General features: G+C 45.4%; 2 protein-coding genes across 2 annotated transcripts in view; both read right to left on the bottom strand.

Annotated features, from left to right (window-relative positions):
- Positions 1 to 1,263, bottom strand: part of LOC307223396 (hemicentin-1-like) — a 46,560-nt gene extending 45,297 nt beyond the window's left edge. Inside the window, exon 1 of the mRNA XM_079989366.1 lies at positions 351 to 1,263. Coding sequence (XP_079845492.1) covers positions 351 to 483 — 133 coding nt within the window. The 5' untranslated portion in view covers positions 484 to 1,263. The remainder of the gene's footprint in view (positions 1 to 350) is intronic.
- An 11,529-nt stretch (positions 1,264 to 12,792) lies between these two features.
- LOC307221318 (uncharacterized protein) lies at positions 12,793 to 23,069 on the bottom strand. The gene is made up of 6 exons (XM_079985760.1): positions 22,623 to 23,069; positions 19,376 to 19,747; positions 16,494 to 16,589; positions 15,283 to 15,365; positions 14,272 to 14,313; positions 12,793 to 13,002 (listed from the first exon to the last, which is right to left on the bottom strand). Exons 1-6 carry the CDS (start codon positions 22,699 to 22,701, stop codon positions 12,955 to 12,957), a joined length of 720 nt encoding a protein of 239 aa, XP_079841886.1. The 5' UTR covers positions 22,702 to 23,069; the 3' UTR covers positions 12,793 to 12,954.
- Between the last annotated feature and the right edge of the window lie 507 nt (positions 23,070 to 23,576).

The following is a 23,576-nucleotide window of genomic DNA, read 5'->3' as shown; positions in this document are numbered from 1 at the left end:
TAATGAGGAACAGAGAAGACAAGGAAGGTGACCAAGGTGCTAGAGTCAGTCAGCAGCAGAGGTGGACTTCTGAACTGAACCGTTGGGACAAGGTTTTCATGGATACCACAACAAAATTTGCACATTGCATTGGCACAGTACAATCACCATATCTTGACTCTCTATCCAAGCATCATGAAGAAGTTCCCTAGAAGAAACCCGGAGAGATCTGAAGAATCAGAAATAAAATAAGACTTTTTCGAAACCAAAGCACCTGAAGAGATGTAGAGGCGGGAGAAGATACCACAGGACAGAGAAGAAGCAGAGACCGGGACAGGTCCAATGGACGGCGCTTGGAGACAGATACTCACAGAACACTGAAATGTATATGGCATCACTCATTTCAGTGGAGGCTGGGTTGGACACTTGACAGCGATATTCCCCAGCATCGCTGCGGTTTATGCCGTGGATGGTGAGAGTCCGATTAGCATCGGAAAGCTGCATCTGAGAGCTCTCCCTGAGAGGCAATCCATCCCAGGACCAGGCGACACTGACATTGCTAGGCGTGGTGTTGCAAGTTAAAATGGCAGTCTCGAACTCAGTTAGGAAAGGGGATGGGGAAACAAGCACCTTGGGCTTGGAGAGATGTTCTACAGATGGAAGAGACACAGTGTTATCATTGCTGAGCTATGTGAAAGCATGAGAAAGGGAACCAAAGACTGTCCCCATTTTAGAAGCCGGGTGGTACCTAAGGCAGGAAAATCCAAATGGCAATCCAAATGCTGGTAAAATATAACACCACCAGATCATGAATTGCATTCTGATTCTTAATAGCACCCTGGAATTGGATGTCCAGCATCAGCTCACATCAGCTGCAGGTTGGAACTATCATATCACTGGTTTGAAACCAGAGGGTTGCCAACAGAGAACCATTAACAACAGTTTCTTTCTCCTACTGACGCTTGGTGGAGATTGGTAGAAACAAATACCTAGCAAATAAGCACTTTGGAAATGTATTAACAAAAACAGAAAAGAACAGAGATGCTTCCACAGAGTCTGATGGATGGACAACACATCTATAATTGACAAGTAATTGAGTGTTCAGTTCCCACATTCAACTACAAGTATTCAAGCGCCGTACAAGTGTTTGATCTGATACTATTTCAGTGCTGGTTCACACATGTGCATTTCCAGCAACCCTGTAGATAATGTATATCAACAGTCTGATTATTGTCAGAGAGCTGGATCAGACAACCATTTTGGCATATTAGTGGAAATAAATAAATAAATAAATAAATAAATAAATAAATAGATGCCCAGCAACTTTGGAAAATAGTTAGATTTTACAAATCCATGATCTCATTTCGTGTTTCAGAAAAACTCCCTGCCAAATATGCAGATTTTTTAGAATTCTGAATTCCATTCATACCTACTCAACTTTAATACCCAACAGAATATGACCGCACGCGTTGCAACACTCAGATGAATATAGCTGGTATAACTGTAGCATATGAACAAATGTGATCCAAACACACATCAGTGATACAGACTACAATCTAGCAATTCATACATGTGAGAACATGCAGGCAGAGGCGAATTTAGGAGAGCATGACGCTTCGCCCGCACTGGGTGCTGGGCCAAGAGGGTCCGCAGGGAGCGTTGCACAGGGCACCCCTAGAATATTAAAACCCACGCAGGCAACCAGGTTTGGGGAATCACCTCTGCTAAGTCAAATCAGACTGTATTTAAATCATCCTGGGGGTATTGGTATGCCAACTCTGCCATTCAGGAGCAAGCAAAGGCATTTTGGTGCAAAACAAGGAAAAATCCAGTGGAACCCACTGTATAACTAATTAACATGGGGTGCAATGCATCAATAGATTTTCCTGCACTCTTTTAAGCATATAGCTCCTGCTCATTGCAATAAGGCAATGTATACTGTACCCCATGAGTCAGGTCTGTCCATTTCCTACAGTTCTGCTCACGGGACACTTGCTTCTTCTACTCATTTTAAAGACAATGGGTTGCACCCAATGTTAGTCATTCTCAGAGTAGGTCCACTGAAATGACATGACTAAATTTGGTCCTTTCATTTCAGAGGGTCATTTTCAAGTAGAACTTTGGGTAGATACTGCTGTCTTAAAGCATTTCCCTGCTCCTCACCCCTGCAAGCTGTTCACATATGCACATCTTCATTCATGTCAGATTTGTTTCTGTTTGCACACACACACCAGGGGGCATTGGCAAAGCGGGGATGTCTCTACCCTATGCAAAGGTGTCCAGACCTTAAGGATTCCAACTGGGGTGAAGCTGGTTTGAGAAACAACACATCAAACAGTAGCATCTTATAACAAAATACAAGATAACATGGGCATTTTGGCCGACGTAATGTGAACAGGGATTAAAAAACCCAGCCCTGGAAATGCAGTGCAAGTGCACTGTAAACAGAAGCAGTGTGAACACATCCTTAGTCGGATGTAACTTGCACCACATTTGCCACACCAGTTTTCGCACTTTGGAAAACTCTCTGGTTCAAGCGAGGTGTACATGGAACAAACCCACGCCATGACAGCAATGTAACCAGCAATGCAACATGTATTCACCCAACTCCCTTCTCATCATGTCACTTGGGTCATGCACATCGGCCTCCATGTGGCCTTAACTCAATGTGCAGATGCTCCACTCGCTTTCTGCAGCTCGGCAGCCTGTTGCATACTAGAACAGCACATGCAAAACAGTGGATTAATTTGCTCCAACGTCATTGTATAAAGACACCCCCGGGAAAGTTTCATCAAGGTAACAAGGCAGGATATCCCCCAGTCCAAAAGAATGGGGAAGAACTGTCCCTTATAGGAACACAGCCTTACACTGCCTTAGTCTATCTAGCTCACTATTATCTACACCAGCAGGCAGTTGCTCTACACAATCTCAGACAGGATTCTCCCCTGAGCCCTACCTGGAAATGTTGGGGACTGAACCTGGGACATTCTGCTTACAAAGCAGATGCTCTACCGCTTTGGGGTAGCCCTCCAATCACTTTTGTGCAAGACTAGATGCAGAAAGATGGCAGAGAGTACCACCCTACAAATATATATATCAGCCAACCTTATTCTATTGATAACCCAGACACCACTGTTCATAGTTTTTCTTGGCAATCCTGTCTGTGCCATTCACTCAAAATGGAGAACTACTTTTTTTCCTCCAGCACGTTAGCCAAATTGAATCAACTTCTTTTCAATACCAACAAGCTGGTACAGATCCAGGAAGTCTGGCTCACATCCCACATTCAGAGGACCCCTTCTTTCCCCTCCAGTTTGGTTAATCTGGAGTCACTACCAATTCCTATTTTTGCACTATAAATCATTAACAACAATCAGGAACTTGATTTCCCTTGTGAGCATGTACTGATAGCACAGGGGGAAATGGTGCAGGTTTACGTCTCTTTAGCAATCCAGATTGAGAGCATATTATGGGAGTTAACTAATATAACAGTATATTAGGGTGACCAGTGCAGAGGAATGGGCAAATCTGTCAACTTTGGTTTCTCTTAAGTTTCTCATTTCTCTATTATTCAGTTTATACATTTCCCCATCATAACAAATTCCCCATGAAAATTCAAAAAAATCAACAGGATTTTAGTGTGATTTCTCCCAATGTACATAACTTGCTTGCCGATTTTGCCTAACACACACATTATAATGCATTTTTGTATGTTATTATCACAAATATGCATTCTTATGCACATATTATCTTGGGGTATGTGTTTTTGGACACATTACTGGGCTGGAGAACGGCAAAATTCAGGTAAGTGTGAATTTCAAAGGGCGGCTGTCTTCTCATATTGTTTTGGAAACTGTGACTTAGGAAGGTCTGCTTTTAAATGTGAACTGTATTGGATCCCCCCCCCCCCATTCCTACTATTGCAAGTAACAGAGTTTAGGGATTTTAAAATATTAATTGGTTTAAAAATGCTTTTAAATGTATATAACTCCCCCCCCCCAAAAAAAACCATCAAACATTTCCCCACTGAACAGCTAAAAAGGCAGTAGCAAGGCTTGCATATTCTGGTATATCATATTTTTCGCCCCATAGGGTGCACCTAGTTTTTTTGGGGGGAAATAAAGAAAAAAAATTTTCTCCCCCAGGCACGGGGCTGGGGCGGGGGAAGCCCGAGCTTCCCCCGACCCCAGCCACCAGAACAGGCTGCTATCCGCAAGCCTAGGGAGCCCGGCAGGAAGTCGCACCGGTCTCCCCAGGCTTGCAGATATCTGTTCCCCGAGCTTGTGGGGCTCCAAACCAGGTCGGGGAACAGCGGGATGGCGGCGCTCCGCCTCCCCGCTCTCCCCCAAGCTTGTGGGGCTGGCGGTAGGGAGAAATGCACTTCTCCCCACTGCCAGCCTCCAAACCAGGTCGGGGAACCAAAGCCTGGGGCGTGCTGTGCAGCGTGCCCCAGGCTTCGGGATGCAGGCTGCTATCCGCAAGCCTGGGGAGCCCTGCGGGAACTCCCGCGGGCTCCCCAGGCTTGCGGATAGTTTCCTGAAGCCTGGAGAGTGAGAGGGGTCGGTGCGAAAGCCTGCATTCGCCCCATAGGACGCACACACATTTCCCCTTCATTTTTGGAGGGGGAAAAGTGCGTCCTATAGGGCGAAAAATACGGTAGTTTTCTGATGGAAAAATGGATAATTTTGCAGGGCCTCATTCTTCGGGCAGAGGAACTGTGTTTAGGACAAATTCACAAGCCACAACCTGCCCCCCCCCCGCCCCTCCACCAAGGGGGAAGACCTCTCCACCCCACAGCAGAGGAGATAGATTTGGGTGCATAAGAAGTAAGAATGACTGGAGAGCATGTTAATCATACCTGAAACGGTGATGTTTGTAGCCCCTGTGTTGGTAACCCCAAGACCTTCTGTTTTCAATGAATAGGTTCCAGAGTCATCTGGCTTTAAATTTGTGATGTCAAGGGAGCAATCTGGCTTCCCAGTCTCCCTGCCAGTGTGGGCAGGTCCTTTTTCCGAACCACTAACTGGAGCTAGGTAATATGTAACAATAATGTTTCTGTCTTCAACTGCCCCTCGGTACCATTTGCAGCTGGCAATCTTCTTCAGATTAAGACCTTCTGGTTTTAAGGTGACACTATCTCCTTCTTTCAGCACTTCTGGAACAACACTGATACTTATTCCAGTTGTCTCCTGGGCTCGAGTCAACAGGAAGCAGGAACTCAGGATGGAGGCTGCAGTGTGGAGAAGAAAAGAAGGAAACTTAACTGCAAGCAAAAGACCTGTTCTAGGCAAAAAGAACAGATATCAGCACGTGTAGTAATCATATTCCAAAAGGCCATCAGGTGATTAAGATATGCCCCCAAAGTCTTGCTGTTATGGGCTTTTACACTATTTCAAAGAGACTTTAGCCCAAAAGAGTGCTGATATAATTACAATGCCCACATTAATGAGCATATGAACAAAAGTAAAAGAAAATAGACAATAATATTTTTTTATTTTTTATTTATAATGGAGATCATTAAGTCAGCTGTCACACCTGACCTGTGTTCTGAAACAGTATAGTCAAAAAGCATGTATCCCGCCTACCTGGGGATTCTTGGATCTGGACTGTTTTCACACACTAGCAACACATCCTGTAGAATTCTATCCATTATATTTTATCTGCACAATCAGAATGAACTTCAGAAACCAAAACGTTGTATTGAAAAATATGACTTTCGAACTGTCTGGCCCCCAAATGGCAACTAGGTCTTCCGCTTTGGCAACTATAACCTTGGTTTAAGGAGCCATTTGGAGCCTAACTTATATATCTGAGTTTCTAACACTGCCTCTTTTCCTTAGCCATACAAGTATTCTATAAACCTCAGCATTATCAGCAAACGGTGCATAGAACTATAACCTTTGCCTTCCTTTTATCTCTCTCACTTTCCATCTCATCCCTTCCATGGGGATGGGAATTTCCATTGGAATTGTTTTGGATCTATGGGCAGGAAAGTCATGTCACCCAACAGAATGGGTAGGCAAATTAAGGCTCAATTGCCTTCTAAATCCAGCCCACGGACAGTCTGGGAATCAGTGTGTTTTTACATGAGTAGAATGTGTCCTTTTATTTAAAATGCATCTCTGGGTTATTTGTGGGGCCTGCTTGGTGTTTTTACATGAGTAGAATGTGTCCTTTTATTTAAAATGCACCTCTGGGTTATTTGTGGGGCCTGCCTGGTGTTTTCACATGAGTAGAATGTGGGCTTTTATTTAAAATTCATCTCTGGGCTATTTGTGGGGCATAGGAATTAGTTCATCCCCCCCAAAAAAAATATAGTCCGGCCCCCCACAAGGTCTGAGGGACAGTGGACCGGCCTCCTGCTGAAACATTTGCTGACCCCTGCCCAACAACAACCTCAAAGAAGGATGAGCTCGACAAGGATTGCAGCTCAGGAGAAAGGGGCCCTTTTTAAAACCCTGCTCCCCCCCACCTTGCGGGACTATTTCCTTAAATGAACACTGCACTCCAAAAGCTGCCATTAGTCCTCGAGGGGGGAAAGACACCACTGACCCAAAATCATGTCCATTAACACCTGCAGTGGCAGGCAGTTTTGGTCACATGGTATGTTTGAGTGAAGAGAATTAAGCTCTTCTCCACCAAATTCTGCCACCCTGGTCCATTTTGCCTCCACTCCCCATGAAAGTTTTTTAAAGCTGTTGGGAGATCTACAATGCAAACATTTACATGTCTACGCAGAAGTAAGTCCCACTGAGTTTAGTAGGACTTACTCCCAGAAAAGTAGGCATAAGATTGCAACCCTAATCACCGATCTCCCGTGTAACTTGACCCTATGAAGAGGGATTGACTAGGTTCTAGGTGCTAAAAGATCCTTTGATTTGGGTTAGGGAACCTGTGAAACCTAAGAACATAAGGACAGCCTGGCTTCTGGATCAGGACTCTTCTAATCCAGTATTCTGGTCCCACAGCGGCAACCAGATGCCTCTGTGAAGCCCACAAACTGGTCATGAGTACAACCACCCTCTCCTGCTCCAGATCCCCAGGGACTGGAATTCAGGGACTGTATTTGACACCAGAGGTAATCTGTAGCCTGCCTGCCTAGCAGCCATTGGTAGCTTCCTGTTCCACGAAATTGCCTCAACCCTGCAAAAGTATTCAAAAGTTTGTAAAAAGTGAACACCTAGGAGATTCTCAGGAAGAGGTGGAAAGACAGTAGCTATTCAGGCGCAATTTGCCATGAGCGTGGAACTATGGCGCTAAGGGGCACCGAAGCCAAAATCAAGAGCGATGAATTGAATGGTCACAAAACATCTGATCACCCCATGGATCTTGCTCTAATAAATGCAATAAACACAGTAATCAAATGAGCTAGAATCGTGCAATCATCCCCTGGGTAGCTCAGTTGGTAGAGCACAAAACTCTTGATCTCAGAGTTGTGGGTTTGAGCCCCACACAGAGGTTTGGACTAGATCTGGATCCCTTCCAACTTTGGGAGCAGGAGGGTCGTCTAGTCCAACCCTCTGCAAATGCAGGGATCTCAACACAGAATCATAGTTGCTGGGGAGCCCACTACAGGGCAGACAAGCGGGGCCAGAGAGAGAAGCCCCATTCCTTTAAGATCCCCCCATAAACAAATCTGTGTGGCTCTCTTTTAGGGTCCCGATCCGCCTCACCTGCTAGGAACGCCGTGTGCCAGGAGCACCTCCACCCGGGGGGTCTCCACGCCTCGTGCCTGCCCATGGCGGGGCTTCGCTTCGCGGTGGGAGGGGGCCCCTTCGCTTCCAGCTGCTCACCAGCGCCCGGCCACAGATCTCTGGGTTCTGATCTGCCCGGCTGGAGATCCGGCAGCCTAGTGGCGACCCTGCCCTGCCCTACCCTGCCTCGCTCGTCCCGCCCTCGGGGGCCGGGCTTGTACCCGGTCTGCGCGCTCCAGCCCGCCGCGTCCTCGGCCAGGTAGCGGGATTCGCAGGAAAGGCGCGGCCGTCGGAGGCGGGGAGAAGAGGACTCTGCCCACAACCAGCCAGCGGCCACTGAAGCCTCGATCGGCCCCGCCTTGCCGAGCAGACACTTCCCGTTAGGGGAGCAGGAGGAGGAAGAGCCAGGGCGCGCCCGTCCCGCCACGTCTGGGAAGCGCCCAGGGCGCCCTCCCGCCCCGAAAGGCAGGGCGAATTTCGGGCAGAAACGTGGCACGGGAGGAAAAGGGGGTCGCCAACCTTCGGGGAACCCTGGGAGCATCCACAAGCCTGGGAAACTTTCCCGGCCACACGGCGGAACCGCGCTTGCACCGCTCGGTGCTTGTTGCGCAATTACGCACACGAGAACCACACTCACAAACCCACACTTCCAAACCCAAAGCAGTGGCGAGCCTACATTTCTGGGGCCCTGAAGCTTGAACTGTCATGGGAGGCCCTTCGCAGCCAGCAACGAGCTCTGGGTAGCTCAGTCGGTAGAGCATGAGACACTTAATCTCAAGGTCGTGGGTTCGAGTCCATGTTGGGCAAAAGATCTCTGCATTGCAAGGATTAGACTGGCTTGACCCTCGTGATCTCTTCCAACGCTACAGTTGTATGATTCTTCAAGGGGATTGTTCCCCTACAGATCACCACACCTTTACAACATCTGCACTACTGACTCTCAAACTTTGGGATTCTTGAAATATATTCAACGCAAGATTAACCAATTAGAGTTGTGTGACTCAAATTGGGTCTTCTCAACACACAAATTGTAATCAAAAGTTGCTTCTGGGGCCTCTTCAGGATTGTTGTTGTTGTTGTTTAGTCGTTTAGTCGAGTCCGACTCTTCGTGACCCCCTGGACCAGAGCACGCCAGGCACTCCTGTCTTCCACTGCCTCCCGCAGTTTGGTCAAACTCATGTTCGTAGCTTCGAGAACACTGTCCACCCATCTCGTCCTCTGTCGTCCCCTTCTTGTGCCCTCCATCTTTCCCAGCATCAGGGAGTCTTCTCTTCTCATGAGGTGGCCAAAGTATTGGAGCCTCAGCTTCAGGATCTGACCTTCCAGTGAGCACTCAGGGCTGATTTCCTTCAGAATGGATAGGTTTGATCTTCTTGCAGTCCATGGGACTCTCAAGAGTCTCCTCCAGCACCAGAATTCAAAAGCATCAATTCTTCGGCGATCAGCCTTGGTCCAGCTCTCACTTCCATCCTTCAGGATTAGGGTCCCTGAAACTTAAGCTTCATTAGTTTCACAGTAGATCCACGCCGCCTCGAGGTTTGAAAAAAGAGTGTTGTAACTTTTGTCCAAGCTATTTTTTTGTAAAAAAAGTATTTACTTTTTTGTGTGGTGATCCTCCTGGAAATTGTTGCTGGGGAGAGGATTCTTGCTTCTTTCAAACCTGATTTGTGCCTGTGGAGGAATGGGGGCAGTGAGACCCTGTGGGCACCAGGGCAGGGCTCTGCAGGGGCACCCGGCGGTGCCCTGCCATTGGCAACCTTGACAGAGTGGTGGCTGAAGACATTTTTGGCGCCTGAGATGGAAAATCCTAATTATAACACGTGCACAGGCACAAATCCCTTTGGATGTTGGCTACCTGCAGAGCTGGCCCAAGACATTTTGCTGCCTGAGACAAGGGATAACATTCCTCCCCACCTCATTCCTTAAATATGACTGGGATGGCAACCAAAGTTGGTGATGGGACAAGATTAGGGTTTGGGCCTCCAAAGATGCACCCCTCTCCAAATTGCAAAAAAACAAAACAGAACTGTTGGGATACCGAATTAATTTCTGCACACATTTTGAAAACAACTGAACTGATTAGGCACTAATTGCATCTCGTGAAATGCATTTAAATGCCCCATCATTTGAGGAGGTATTTAGTGATGACAACGCCTCTTGATTCAGGCAACGCAGTAAAAATGGTTTCCTGAGCACTTAATGTGTGTTCTGTATTAATGGAGAAGCAGCACCAGCGCCCATTAAGCATTCTCGCAATATACTTCATTAAGACACAGCCTTGCAAATCAACAGCCCACAAGCTGAGCCTGTTGCTGGCTGTGGTGGTGTTATATATCACATCCCACACTTCCTCCAAGGAGCTCCGGACGGTGGGTCTGGAATTACTCCATCTTATCCCTACGACAACCCTGTGAGATAAATTAGGCTGAGATAGGAATATTTGCTGGAGACCACCCACTGACTTTCAAAACCGAGATTGGATGTTTTCTATCAACTCCCCAACACCCTGTCTTTTTATTTATATGGGATTCTGTGTCCCTCTAGCGGCTGTTCAGGAAATGGCAGTCTCTTCTTCAAGAGGACTTTCCCCCTCAGTGGGGCAGCAACAGTCTCTCATCTCCTTGGAGACTTAACTTTTCATAGATAAAATTAAGCTCAGCTCCTTTATGGTTTTCCCAGTAGTGATGTATGGAAGTGAGAGCTGGACCATGAAGAAGGCTGATCGCCGAAGAATGGATGCTTTTGAATTATGGTGCTGGAGGAGACTCTTGAGAGTCCCATGGACTGCAAGAAGATCAAACCTCTCCATTCTGAAGGAAATCAGCCCTGAGTGCTCACTGGAAGGACAGATCGTGAAGCTGAGGCTCCAATATTTCAGCTACCTCATGGGAAGAGAAGACTCCCTGGAAAAGACCCTGATGCTGGGAAAGATGGAGGGCACAAGGAGAAGGGGACGGCAGAGGACGAGATGGTTGGACAGTGTTCTCGAAGCTACCAGCATGAGTTTGACCAAACTGCGGGAGGCAGTGGAAGACAGGAGTGCCTGGCGTGCTCTGGTCCATGGGGTCACGAAGAGTCGGACACGACTAAATGACTAAACAACAACAACAACCTTTAACAGGAACTTTTACCTTGCACCATGGGATATCATTTAATTTGCCCCTGGCTGCCAAGCTCAATGGCAGGAACTTGGTCCAGTGCCTTAGCCAGTGGAACAGGAGTCTGACTCTGGTCACTGCTAGACTCTAGGGTCATAGAATCTCAGAATCATAGAATTGTAGAGTTGGAAGGGACCTCCAGGGGTCATCTAGTTCAACCCCTTGCAATGAAGGAATCTCAGCCAAAGCATCCAGGACAGATGGCCATCCAACCTCTGCTTATGACATGGATGGAGTAAGCTCGTCTTCCTTCCTTCGCTTCATGCCTTGTCTGTGGCCAGTGTTAATGTCAGCAGCGGTTAAGTTCTCTAGAGATAATTTGTCTTCTGCTGAGAGCACAGTTAAGTTGATGGGTGGTAAAGAAAGGTAAAAGGGACACAGATGGTGCTGTGGGTTAAACCACAGAGCCTAGGACTTGCCGATCAGAAGGTTGGCGGTTCGAATCCCCGTGACGGGGTGAGCTCCTGTTGCTCGGTCCTTGCTCCTGCCAACCTAGCAGTTCGAAAGCACGTCAAAGTGCAAGTAGATAAATAGGTGCCGCTCCGGCGAGAAGGTAAACGGCATTTCCGTGCGCAGCTCTGGTTCGCCAGAAGCGGCTTAGTCATGCTGGCCACATGACCCGGGAGCTGTACGCCGGCTCCCTCGGCCAATAAAGCGAGATGAGCGCCGCAACCCCAGAGTCGGTTTTTTTTCTTTAAAGAAAGGTAAAAAGCAAACTAACAAATAAAACTAGGTTGGAAACCAGACGAAAAAGGACTTGGGTTAATCTATTTCACCCGGCAACCAAGTTGCCAGGACATTTGCCAACGCACTTTGACAAAGACTGATTTGGGGGGGGGGGACACCTGCAGTTCACCCCTCCTAGAAGGATGACCTTACTCAGAAATTTATTCCACTGAATTTCAAGGAACTCTCTCAATACATGCACCTCCTGGTGGTGATTCAGGAAATTTCCTTTATTTTCAAATTGCATCTACCAGCAGCTTTATTGATTTATTTAAAAGCATTTCCAAAGTGCTTAAAATCTGTAAGCGGTGTACTATGTACTCTCTCTCTCTCTGATATACTACCCAAAACAAATAAAACAGTACAAAAATATATAAAAGCAAATGAAACAGAGATTCTGGGGTTATGGGTTGGAGAAGGCCTGGGCAAAGCATTGCGAACTTAAGAGATCATCTTCCTTGGTTTTTCAATCCTCATCAACTGGATATACCATGTTCAAAAGCACACGCAAGTAGATAAATAGGCACCACTGCAGCGGGAAGGTAAACGGCATTTCCGTGTACTCAGGTTTCCGTCATTGTGTTCCGTTGTGCCAGAAGCGGTTTAGTCCTGCTGGCCACATGACCTGCAAAGCTGTCTGTGGACAAACACCGGCTCCCTTGGCCTGAAGCGAGATGAGTGCCACAACCCCATAGTTGCCTTTGACTGGACTTAAACCATCCAGGGGTCCTTTACCTTTTTTCCTTGACCATGGAGCATGTTCTTACACCACCAAGAAAGGAGGCAGTTGGCCCATTAGCCAGGGCTGGCCCTTCCATTGGGCAGAGTGAGATAGCAGCCTCAGGCAGCTGATTTGAAAGTATAACAAATTGCTAATTACTTATTGCTGCCAAGAAGGAAGAACTTTTGCAAGCTCAACAACTTTGCCAAAAAGAAATGCTCAACTACTCTTGTTGCCTCAGGCAACCAATTCTTTTGGACCAGCTCCGTCCATAGCAAAAAATGGAACATGGTTTTCTGTTTCTTTAATCCAGAAACAGGTGCTCCCCAGAGGTTGGCTGGATCTGATGGGGGTTGTAATCAAAAACATCTGCCAGGCACCTGGTTGGCAAAGGATGCCATGAGCTATATTTGCAGACTCAGTCACTGGCCACACAAGTAACATTTTGATGAATTTAATGGCCATCATGGGGAGAGCTTCCCAGAGTAGGGCATCGGAAACTATTTCATGCAGATTCAGAGCTAGCTCAGAACTTTTATTCCAACTGGATCTCCAAGGTCTCCTTTGCCCTTCCACAAGATCGCTTTAACCAGAGAACCAGGGGGCTGTACTTTGGACTTCCAGGGTGTGCCCTTCCATTGAAGCGAAGTAAAATGGACATTGGTGGTTTCATGCATTACCACTTTGGCTGGTTGTACATTGGCTGGTCTCTCTGTTGGAGGGCCTGAGGATGAAATGGAGTTGCATGAGACAGAAGCACCGAGAGCAAAACTTTCTTTTTTAACCTGGGTATCCTGGGAAGTTGGCCACTGAGCCTTGATGGCTATCTGTCAGGGATTCTCTAGTATTGCAGGGCGTTGGACTAGATGACCGTTTGGGTCTCTTCCAACTTTACAGTTCCGTGAACCTATGATTCTAACCATGGAGGTACCACACAGCCAGTCATATTAATAGCCTTTAATAGACTTATCTGCCATAAAATTGTCCCGAGTCTTTGACAATTGGGCAGGAAGAGGGAATCTTTTAAACTAAAACTGTACTTTAATTATTTATTTTAAGACTCTTCTAAGTTCTTATATATATATATATATATATATATATATATATATAAATCTTTATTAATTTAAATTACACACTTATACAAAGAATTTACAATCTCATACTACAAAAAGAAAATTTAAAAAAAAATTAAGACAAAAGAAAAGAAAACACAGAAAAAAGAAAAAAAAAGCAAATTTACGTACATAAAAACCCCCACTTCATCTTCCTAATTAATACTTAATTAAACACTTAAATAAAAAAGACTTCTGACAAAATGAGTCTTCCAATCATTCTCATTGTACTGTTTATACTGTCATTTTTTTCGCACAGTTTTATATTCTTTAATATTGTTCCCGTCTACTCCACAAACGGTATTTGTTGTGTTTACAAGTATCACTCTAGTTCTGCTATTATGGTGTGATTGGTACAATATGATCTTATATAATCCTTAAATATTCTCCATTCTCCAAATATTTTCTGGTTCAATACACCTCTAACGCTTCCTGTCAGTTTTGCTAGTTGTCTTAAGAACTCTTTTAAGTTCTTAAGACAAACGACTTTTAACCAAGAAAGGAAGAGGAAGGGAGGGGCAAACCTGAATCCATATTCAGAACAAATATCCCATCAGCTTGGATGTTAGGATGTTACTTTAAAGGTCAGCATATGTGAAGGAGGTGTTCGCCTGCATGTCTGAAAGTTTCTGCCTTTCTGATTCTGCTGGAGCTCAGGGGCTTGGTCAGGCCAGGTAAATCAGGACCACGGACAGCTCCCAGTCAACCATGTTGCTGAGTTAAAGTGGATGTTGTTTCAGCCAGAGACCAAAGTCATCTGAGGGCTTAAGAAGGCTAGTAGGGCCTTTCCTACCAGTGGCTCTGTCCCTTTGAGAGAGGAGTTCATATGGGATCACATGTCTTTTCTGAGAGAAGGATGAATGTGAAGAACCTTCACCTACCTGGTACATGCGGTTGGGATCAGAGGAGCTGTCAGACTTGACCTGGATTTAAGACAAACGACAGTAAGAGTAATGATGCTAAAGAACAGTTCTTGGTTATTAAGCAACAGCATGAGTAGCAGGGACTGGTGAACTGTTGAGCCCAGACAGTGTGTTAGGGCTGAATTCTGAATATGGCTAGTTCTAATAGCAAACTTAATAATAATAATAATAATAATTATTTATACCCTGCCCTCCCCAGCCAAGACCAGGCAGGCGGCTAACTCCAAGTATAAAACAATTGATTAAAATACAACTTAAAAACAAGATTAAAATACAACATGAAAATGCAGCCTCATTTCAGTAGAAACTCAAATCAAAAACTTTTTGGGGATGAAAACGTCAAATTTTCACCAAGGCCAACTACCCAGACTGGTTCTATGTGGGCCAGAAAAAGCCAAGGAAGTCCCCAAATAGGAGTTCCATCACAGAAGGAGAAAGGAAAAAGGATAGAGGGGAAGGGGATCAAGTTGATTCCAAGCCAAAGGCCAGGTGGAACAACTTTGTCTTACAGGCCCTGCAGAAAGAAATCAGATCCTGCAGGGCCCTGGTCTCATGAGACAGAGCATTCCACCAGGCCGGAGCCAGTGTTGAAAAGCCCCTGGCTCTGGTTGAGTGCTGTGTGGTAACAGAAATTGAACCAAAATGGATCCGTTGAAAAATGAAAGCAGGTATCAACAGGCTTAGGTGAACCCTGGGGAGATGCAGGCTTGCAAAATATTTTTTAACGCGCCAGAGGAGGGCAGCCCCCCCTTTTAGAAAGCCGATTTTTCGTGTCCCAGCCCCACCCCCTTTGCTGAGTTGTCAACTGCTAATCCTTTTCCTGCCTTACTGATTGTATATTCCTTGGGGCAGGGCCCTTGCAATCCTTTCATGATCTTAAATGGACTGCACATAGTCTGCATGCTGAAAATAAACTTGAAATAGGATTTGGCAGTTGAAACGGCTTCCCTCGCTATACTGAGGTCTCACCTGTCCAGAAAAGGGAACATTGTCAGGTAAAGGAGGTGCAGATACAACCTGGGCAGAAGTCTTAAATCTCAGACGACAGACCCCTGAAGGAGGAAGAAAAGTGGGAATCAAACCTGAACATTCACCCTACACAGAGCTTTGCTTTTATGTTTTATTCTTTATAATAAGGGGTGATATTGGGGTAAAGAATTGAAATGATAGAAGCAGAACTGATTTGGAGCGGGATCTGTCAGAAAATTAAAAGGGGAATAAACAAATGGAAGAGGGACTTAACTGAAGATTTTTTTTGGGAAGGTGACATGGATGGCTTGCACGCTCTAGTTACCGTATTTTTCTGTGTATAACATGCCCCCATGTATAAGACGCCCCCTATTTTTGAGAAAATTGAGAAAATGGGGGGGGGCATTGCATCCGTGTATAAGACGAACTACAATTTTGAACATAATTTTTAAATAAAATAACCTAGTCTTATACACGGAAAAGTATGGTATCTCCTACTTGGATTACTGCAATGCGCTCTGTGTGGGGCTACCTTTGAAGGGGACCCGGAAACTACAGTTAATCCAGAATGCGGCAGCCAGACTGGTGACTGGGAGTGGCCACTGAGGCCATATTATACTGGTCCTTAAAGACCTACATTGGCTCCCAGTACATTTCCAAGCACAATTCAAAGTGTTGGTGCTCACCTTTAAAGCCCTAAAACGGCCTTGGCCCAGTATACCTGATGGAGCATCTCCACCCCCATTGTTCAGCCCAGACATTGAGGTCCAGCACCGAGGGCCTTCTGGCGGTTCCCTCCCTGCGAGAAGCAAAGCTACAGGGAACCAGGCAGAGAGCCTTCTTGTTGGTGGCGACCGCCCTATGGAACACCCTCCCTTCAGATGTCAAGGAAATAAACAACTATCTGACTTTTAGAAGACATCTGAAGTTTTTAATGTTTGATGTTTTATCGTGTTTTTAATATTCTGTAGGGAGCTGCCCAGAGTGGCTGGGTAAACTCAGCCAGATGGGAGGGGTAATAATAATAATAATAATAATAATAATAATAATAATAATGTGCCATTTATGTCTAAGTTAGCACAAACACATTTTATGCACATTTGTTTCCACGGACCCTCTGCCCCTGCCCTGTCCAGCAATACCCCTGGGCACCAGTAGTTGGCGACATGACCCAGGAATCTGAGGCTCCGCACTTCCAACGTCTTACTCACAGAACAAGACACAAAGCAGTGTTCCAAACAACGTCAGCGCAACCAGAGACCCGACGACAATCCGAGAAACGACTCCTGCTTCCAGCAGAGCAGAATCTGGAACCAGAAAGAAGGTTTGGAGGAACTCAGCAATAGCATCAATAAGGACCATCTGGCTGACTGCCTCTTTTCAAACACATCAAGGCTTTCGAGGTGAATGGAGGAAAGAATAACATAGTTATGATGCAAAACACAGAAATGAAAGAATCTCTCTTTTTAAAAGCTAGACAACCCAGGCCCTGCAATTTCCCACCCAGAGCAGGTGCTACCATGGATCTGTTCCTTAAGTGAAGGGTGGTAATAGGCAATGGCTGAGTTTCCTTCCATCTGCAGACGCTTGTTAACGGAGATATCTGAGGGCTCCCTTGGACAAAAAAAAAAACAAGGACACCAGCCAGGAATACCAGAGCAAAACAGCAGCCAGTAGGTTTGGTCTTTAGTGAAGACTGTGGCGACAGGACTCCCACCTGCTGCAAAGTGGAACAAGATGGAAGCCCTGAACAAAAGAGCCCCAAAACGTTTATTAGCTGCTAATCCCCATGTTACACCCCCCAAACTACATCACTCACACATCACGGTTACATCATGAAAGGGGAGGTCTGGTGGCAGTAATCTGAGCATCCTGGACCCTGCCCCATGGTTCCCCTTGCCCTCCACCAAATACCCATCAAGTGTAACAAAAAAGATATTTACATTTCCCTGTTTCCCATCCAAGTTAATCACACCCTTTTGTCTTCATCTGGGTTTGTTATTTCTGGAATGGCTACCTGTCTGGCACTCAGGATGCCAGGAATTATCACTCAGGCAGAGGGGCTGCTGAGTAGCTGAGCTCATGTGTCTATATGAATTTCTGAAGTTTTCCCAGTGAGCCAGTACATAGGAACATTTATCAGTGAATTCTTACATTTGGTATTGTGAAGCAAAGGCCCTTCGAATAGATGGGAAGAAACTGTGATGAAGTGTTTTGTCGGGACAAATCACAAAATTCACAAAAGTGATTGTGCTGATTTTGGTAGTGGGCTGCATGTGCATGATATCTGCTGGAGGGGCAACCCCCCCCAAACCTATACATAAATTCCTGCAACACCCTGAGGACTAGTAATGAATAACCTGTCTGAGTAGTAATGAATAACCTGTCTGAGCAGAAACTCTTCCTTTCTTTTGGCTTTCTTCCTCATTTTTATTATTAATCAATGAATTAAATTTGTTAATCACCCTTTATCTGTAGATCTCAGGACGGTTCACAACATAAAATAACAATATAAAAAACCCACAAAATACATGATAAAAATAAGAGCAACAAACAAATAATCCCCACCAACACATTTAAAAGGGCATCGGATGCCAATCAGCCAAAGGCCTGCAGGAAGAGGGATAATAATAATAATAATAATAATAATAATAATAATAATAATAACAACAACAACAACAACAACAATAATAATAATAATAACAATATAATAATAATAATAATAATAATAATAATAATAATAATAATAATAATTTATTTATACCCTGCCCATCTGGCTGAGTTTCCCCAGCCACTCTGGGCGGCTCCCAATCAAGTGTTAAAAACAGTACAGCATTTCATATTAAAAACTTCCCTGAACAGGGCTGCCTTAAGATGTCTTCTGAATGTCAGGTAGTTGTTTATCTCTTTGACATCTGATGGGAGGGCGTTCCACAGGGCGGGTGCCACTACCGAGAAGGCCCTCTGCCTGGTTCCCTGTAGCCTCACTTCTCACAATGAGGGAACCGCCAGAAGGCCCTCAGTGTCTGGGCTGAACGATGGGGATGGCGACACTCCTTCAGGTATACTGGGCCGAGGCCGTTTAGGGCTTTAAAGGTCAGCACCAACACTTTGAATCGTGCGCGGAAACGTACTGGGAGCCAATGCAGATCTCTCAGAACTGGTGTTATGTGGTTCCGGCGACCACTCCCAGTAACCAGCTAGCTGCCGCATTCTGGATTAATTGCAGTTTCCAGGTCACCTTCAAAGGTAGCCGCACGTAGAGCGGGGATGTTTTTGCTTGGAGCCTAAAGGTATATAATGAAGGCATCAACTGAACTATTTCAGTTGGGGTCTTGCCGTTGCCCAGTTGGGCTTGAGTCAAGCAAAAACTGAGGGTTATGGTTGCCACGTGAGAGGGGTTTAATAAGGGGGGAAGAGACCTTACCCTCAATTAAAAGGCCCATTTTATGGAGTTGCCACCACCCAGGGGAGCTTCGACACCCACCGTGTTGTGCTAGGAATTATGGAATTGCAGCAGGAACCCTTATTAAAGGTAGCTGCCTTCAATACCTGAACCTAAACCTTCTTCTTCTTCTAATTCTCCACAATTTGCTTGCACTTAGGGCTTGCCAAGGGCTTCTCCTTGGAGACAGTTGTGCTGGGGGCAAATTCACTCAACCCTCAGCAGAAATGACCAGAGACCTAGCCAGAAGCTGCTTAGAGGACACATTTGGAGGGATAAAAGGGAAGAAACTTCTAAAGGCACCAACGAGACCCCCTAAAAGATGGGGGAAGGATCATGCCTGATCCTGTTTCAAAACCCAGAGACCCTTCTGTTCTCAATGTATAATAATAATAATAATAATAATAATAATAATAATAATAATAATTTATTTATACCCTGCCCTCCCCAGCCAAGGCCGGGCTCAGGGCGGCTAACAACCAATAATAAAAACAAGTTGAATGAATACAACTTAAAAACAAGATTAAAATACAGTATTAAAACATCAAATGTATAGGTTCCAGAGTCATTTGGCCCTTGAAGCTCAGCAGAGGAGGCAAATTTGGGCGCATAAAAGGTCAGAATGACTGCAGAACAAGTTAATCATACCTGGGACAGTTATATTGATAGCCCCTATTCTGTGTTCCAGAGGTCCTTCTGGTTCCAGTGTATAGGTTCCAGAGTCGCTTGGTGTTAAATCTGTGATACAAAGGGAACAGTCTCTTCTCCCAGTCTCCCTGTCAGTGAAGGCAGATCCGTTTTTCTGTGAAATCACCGGAGCTAGGAAGTAGGTGAAGATTCGATTTTCATCAGCACTTGACCCTCGGTACCATTTGCAGCTACGAAGTGTGGTCACATCAATATCTCCTGGTGTTAATGTGACACTCCGTCCTTCTTGCAGAATTTCTGGTTCAGCTTTGATAGGTATTCCAGTCTTGGCCTGGGCTTGAGTCCAGAGGAAGCAGGAACTCAGGATGGAAGCTGCATTATGAAGCGGGGGAAAGAAGAGCAAAAACACGTCCCTGTATTATAATTTATTTTCCTTTTTTACAATTTATTTATTTGGTTTTTCAGATTAAAACTTTACAGTCACAGCATAAAAACAAGATTGCAAAGGATCTCTTGGAGTTTTCTCCTGCCCTTTGTGGGTCCTATTGTTAATAATTTCAGTTGGTCCCTTACCTTTCCCGTTCCGACTTGGCCACAGTGATCCATGTGACGGTCACCTCCAGGCTTGACTACTGTAATTCGCTCTATGAGGGGCTGCCCTTGAAGCTGTCCCAGAAACTCCAGCGGGTGCAGAGTGCTGCAGCGGGGCTCCTCACGGAGTCTCTGCCATGGGATCATATTCACCCAGTGCTTTTCCAGCTGCACTGGTGGAGTATAGGGTCAGGTTTAAGGTGCTGCTTTTGACCTTTAAAGCCCTTCACGGCCTAGGACCCTCGTACCTACGGGACCGCCTCTCCCGGTATGCCCCACGGAGAGCTTCAAGGTCCATAAATAGCAACACCCTAGAGGTCCCGGGCCCTAAGGAAGTCAGATTAGCCTCAACAAGAGAGGCCTTTTCAACACTGGCCCCGGCCCTGCAGGGTCTGATTTCTTTCCGCAGGGCCTGTAAGACAGAGTTGTTCCGCCTGGCCTTTGGCTTGGAGCCAATTTGATTCCCTCCCCCTCTTTCTTTCTTTTTTCTTTTCTTTTCTCCTCCTGCGATGAGGCTACATTTTAATATTTTAATGTTTCAATATTTTAATGTTGTATTTTTAATTTTGTTTTTAAGTTGTGTTCATTCAACCTGTTTTTATTATTGCTTGTTAGCTGCCCTGAGCCTGGCCTTGGCTGGGGAGGGCTGGGTATAAATAAAAATTATTATTATTATTATTATTATTATTATTATTATTATTATTATTTCCTCCTGTATCTTTTATGATAATCCAAATCTTTTTTTTTTGTTAGATCGTTTATTAATTCTCCAATAAAAGGCATCCAACTAACATATCAAATCCTAATGCAAATCTTCTATCCCTCCATTGTGTCCAAGATTCACCATTAAACTACAAGTGATATTCCAATCCTACTAACGATTTTAACTGTTTACAATGATCTTTAAGACAAGTTATAAATTTTCCCCATTCCTTATTAAAATTTTGGTCTTCCTGATTTCTGATTCTTCCGGTCGTTTTAGCCATTTCGGCACAATCCATCAACTTGATCTGCCATTCTTCTCTGGCAGGGAATTTATTATAATTTCATTATAATTTCTTAGTTTATATGTCACTTAATGCTAAAGTAGGATTCTAAGTGGATTATAGATTATAAAAACAAATTGCACAAATATTGAAATGTAAACATTCACAATTCAAGTACATAATAAAACAATTCCCTATATGTGTGTGTGGTTGTTATATTTATTATAATATTTATTTATAACCCAGCTTTTTCCCAGACAAGGACTCAAAAGCTACAAACATAGGGGGGAAATCATTAAAAAATAATTAAACACACACACAAACACACATTTATGATCTATTAAAAATAGAGATAATAACAATAAAAACATCACAGCACCAGCCCTTTCCCTAAGAATAGTCAGTTCCTAAAAGCATGTTGGAATAAGAAGGGAAGGACAAGGAAGAAACTGGTTTAACTTCTCTAGGAAAGGAGCTCCAAAGTTTGGGAGCAGCTACTGAGAAGGCCCTGTCCTACATCCTAACCAAGATTGGCTGTGAGGGGGACAGGACTGAGAAAAGAGCCTCCTCTAAAGGTTATGTTATGGTGTTTCAAAGTTATATGTAAACAACCCTGTGCTCTTCAGACGAAGAACGGTATATAAATTATTATTTTTAAAAAAAATGTGTTTGTGTGTATGTGTGTGTGTGTCCTGCTCACTGCTGGAGTGCAGCCCCCAAGAACTTCCCAGAGTAGCTTAAGCAGTCAATCCCTCTTCACAGGCATCTCTGGGAATTGTAGTTATGAGAGGGGAAATAGAAGTCACCTGACAACTCTCGGCACTCTTAACAAACCACACCTCCCAGAATCCTTTGGGGGAAGTCATGATGGTATAAATTGGTATCACAGTGCCTTAAATGCATGTTGTGAATGTGGCCTATTACCCTTAGAGAGATCAAAATCTCTTTCCGTGCTATCAGATAGAAGATTAATAATAATAATAATAATAATAATAATAATAATAATAATAATAATTCCCCAGCCACTCTGGGCGGCTTCCAACAAGGATTAAAAATACATCAAAATGTCACACATTAAAAACTTCCCTGAACAGGGCTGCCTTCAGATGTCTTCTAAATGTCGGGTGGTTTGTTTATCTCTTTGACATCTGGTGGGAGGGCGTTCCACAGGGCGGGCGCCACTACCGAGAAGGCCCTCTGCCTGGTTCCCTGTAGCTTAGCTTCTCGCAGTGAGGGAACCGCCAGAAGGCCCTCGGCGCTGGACCTCAATGTCCGGGTAGAACAATGGGGGTGGAGACACTCCTTCAGGTCTACTGGGCTGAGGCCGTTTAGGGCTTTAAAGGTCAGCACCAACACTTTGAACTGAGCTCAGAAACGTAGTGGGAGCCAATGTAGGTCTTTCAAGAGCGGTGTTATGTGGTCTCGGCGGCCGCCCCAGTCAACAGTCTAGCTGACGCATTCTGGATTAGTTGTAGTTTCTGGGTCATTTTCAAAGGTAGCCCCACGTAGAGCACATTGCAGTAAAATGTTGGGAAATAGGTGGCTGGAGCTGTACAGTCAGCCACCAAAGACTAGCCACCCTCCTGCAAAGGACAAATCGAAACCCAGCACCTATTTCCCCTCCCTCTTTGTGTCTCCTTCCTCCTTTTTAGGGTCCCTATCCATCTCACCTTTGAAGAGTGTGGCCTGCCATGAGCCCTTCTTCCCCAGCGAAGCCCTAGCACACCACGGCGGCTTCTCCTGCCTCATTTCAGACTTTGATCCAGGGGATACTCCACTCGGCTGACTCCTGGATTCCTCCTCTTTCTGGTGCTCCTGTGTTTCCTGCTTCTGTGCAGGGCAAGAGCCCCCGGCGGGCACAGAGTAGGGTGGGGAACTTGGCACCAGGAGCCCACACCTCACATCTTTCTCTGTGCCGAAGCTAGCCGGCCAGGGGACAGGCTGTGGGGCAGAGACCAGAGCCGAGGCCCGGCTTCTGGCTGCGGCAGAAAGGGGAAGGAAGGAAGGAGGCGGCACTACCCAGAAGGGCTGAAGAAGAGGCAAACTTCCTTCCCTTGGCCCCACTTGGAGATCAAAAGTTGGAGGGAGGGATTTGTTCTTAGTTCCTTCTTTGCACAATAGCTCGTAACAAGAGCTCAAGGAGAAGAAGAAGAAGCGTTTGGATTTGATATCCCACTTTATCACTACCCGAAGGAGTCTCAAAGCGGCTAACACTCCCCTTTCCCTTCCTCCCCCACAACAAACACTCTGTGAGGTGAGTGGGGCTGAGAGACTTCAGAGAAGTGTGACTAGCCCAAGGTCACCCAGCAGCTGCATGTGGAGGAGCGGGGAAGCGAACCCGGTTCACCAGATTACGAGTCCACCGCTCTTAACCACTATACCACATTGGCTCTCCCCATCAAGGAGTTGACTGGGACCACAATCCTAACCCCACTTTACATGGGACTGTGCCTCACTGAATTCAGGAGGACTTGCTTCTGAGTAGGCATGGTTAGGATAGCAGACTTATATGCCCTGCACTCTCAAATAAGTTTTTGGCCACCTCATATCATCTACTGCTATGAGCAGGTGACTGTCTCCTTAAGATCCCATTATCTCTGATCAAGACTGTTGTCTTTGAGCAA

This window comes from Podarcis cretensis (genome assembly GCF_951804945.1).
Source record: "Podarcis cretensis genome assembly, chromosome: 8".
In the NCBI taxonomy this organism is placed as follows: domain Eukaryota; kingdom Metazoa; phylum Chordata; class Lepidosauria; order Squamata; family Lacertidae; genus Podarcis; species Podarcis cretensis.
This window is presented reverse-complemented; position numbering and strand designations above follow the sequence as displayed.